The sequence below is a fragment of the Muntiacus reevesi genome, chromosome 4 (assembly GCF_963930625.1).
Source record: "Muntiacus reevesi chromosome 4, mMunRee1.1, whole genome shotgun sequence".
Classification (NCBI taxonomy): Eukaryota; Metazoa; Chordata; class Mammalia; order Artiodactyla; family Cervidae; genus Muntiacus; species Muntiacus reevesi.
This window is the reverse complement of record NC_089252.1, coordinates 109651506-109653258: the sequence shown is the minus strand read 5'-3', so window position 1 is coordinate 109653258 and position 1753 is coordinate 109651506. Positions and strand designations below refer to the sequence as shown.

Below are 1753 nucleotides of genomic sequence, written 5' to 3'. Positions count from 1 at the left end.
CCTTGCACAGAAGACAAAATTCACTCGCCACCCTGCAGCGAGTGAGACAACAGCAGGGGCTGAGACTAGTCCAGCTCACACCCTGGGAGGAGGGCAGGGATGGGTCGGGTCAGTAAGGCTCCTGGTTGAACCTTTGCATCAGGGCCCAGACTGGGCATAAAAGAAGGGTCCCTTGGGATGGGAGGAGGCAGACTGGGGACCATGGAGACCCAGAGGGCCAGCCTCTCCCTGGGACGGTGGGCACTGTGGCTACTGCTGCTGGGACTAGTGCTGCCCTCGGTCAGAGCCCAGTCCTACAGCTACAGGAGAGCTGTGCTTCGCGCTGTGGATCAGTTCAATGAGCAGTCCTCAGAAGCTAATCTCTACCGCCTCCTGGAGCTATACCCGCCTCCCGAGGAGAATGTGAGTTGGGGAGGGGGCTGAGCCATCTCCCCCCAGCCTTGGTCACATTATCCCTCCCTTCGCTCAGGCTGTACCTCCTGTCAGGAAGGCACTTTGCACCTCTTCCAGAAAACCTTCCCAGAACTGGGTCCCCTCCCAGCCCCAGGCTTCCTGCCTTAGCATCTCTGCTGTGGGAACAGACTCCCTGCATACCTGGCTCCCAGGACTTCCGGGAGCTCCAGGGATGGAGTGGGTCACAGGCTCTGTGAGGTGACGTCCCTGCTGAAGCCCCTCTGCACCTTGGTGTCTCCATGCCAGGGAGGCCTCTGTCAGCCTGGAGGTTCCAGGTACAAGGGCTCTCCCTGCAGGCGGCCCTGACCTCCCTCAGCCCCTCTGTGGGGAGGCGCTGTCCTCAGCGCTGCCGTGTGATCCGCTCCTGCTCACTGTGAGCCCGTGAGGCCGGGGACGGGCTCTGTCCCCTCCCCTGGGCTCCCAGCACCAAGCCCAGGGCCGGACACACGGGGGGGCTGGAGAGGCTGCCGTCTGGGTGGGGGCGGGGAGACAGATCAGAGAAAGAAACATGAGCCAGAGTCCAGTCTCCCCACTTTGATCTTTGACCAGGTGGAGGACCACAGTGCTCCAAAGCCTAGGAGACTGTGTGCCCCAGGACGAGCCAGCAGCCCCTGGAGCAGTGTGACTTCAAGGAGAATGGGGTGAGCCTGGGGGCTGGAGGCTGAGGGCTGGGATAAATGCTTCTCGGGGGGCTGAGCAGGGGCCTTCAGGGAAGATCTCCAGCCCCTGGGGTGTGAGGTGAGGTGAAGCTGGGAGGTTATGACCCAGGGTTTCCAGTTTGACCTGGAGCCTCCCCTTCCAGCTGCTGAAAGAGTGTGTGGGGACAATCACCCTGGACCAGGCCGAGAGCAACTTTGACATCACCTGTGCTGTGGTGAGTGACCCCTCCTGGGTTGCGAAGCATCTAGGGGATAGTGTGTGGAACATGCTTTAGACCAATGACCCGCTGCCCCATCCAGGGCAGGGAAAGGCCCTCCTGCCCCGGCCCCTCCCTCCCCTAAGCCCCAGGTCTCCAGCCCTAGCTCTGCATCCCTTAGAGGGGTGGTTCTCTTTTTTTTTTTTTTTAATATTATTTTATTAGTTGGAGGCCAATCACTTCACAACATTTCAGTGGGTTTTGTCATACATTGACATGAATCAGCCATATAGTTACACGTATTCCCCATCCCGATCCCCCCTCCCACCTCCCTCTCCACCCGACTCCTCAGGGTCCTCCCAGTGCACCAGGCCCGAGCACTTGACTCATGCATCCCACCTGGGCTGGTGGTCTGTTTCACCATAGATAATATACATGCTGTTC

General features: G+C 59.7%; 1 protein-coding gene across 1 annotated transcript; it reads left to right on the top strand.

Annotated features, from left to right (window-relative positions):
• The first annotated feature begins 201 nt into the window (after positions 1-201).
• Positions 202-1454, top strand: LOC136167481 (cathelicidin-5-like). Its single transcript, XM_065935040.1, has 5 exons — positions 202-402; positions 750-826; positions 1049-1094; positions 1256-1327; positions 1413-1454. Exons 1-5 carry the CDS (start codon positions 202-204, stop codon positions 1452-1454), a joined length of 438 nt encoding a protein of 145 aa, XP_065791112.1.
• The last annotated feature ends 299 nt before the right edge of the window (positions 1455-1753 follow it).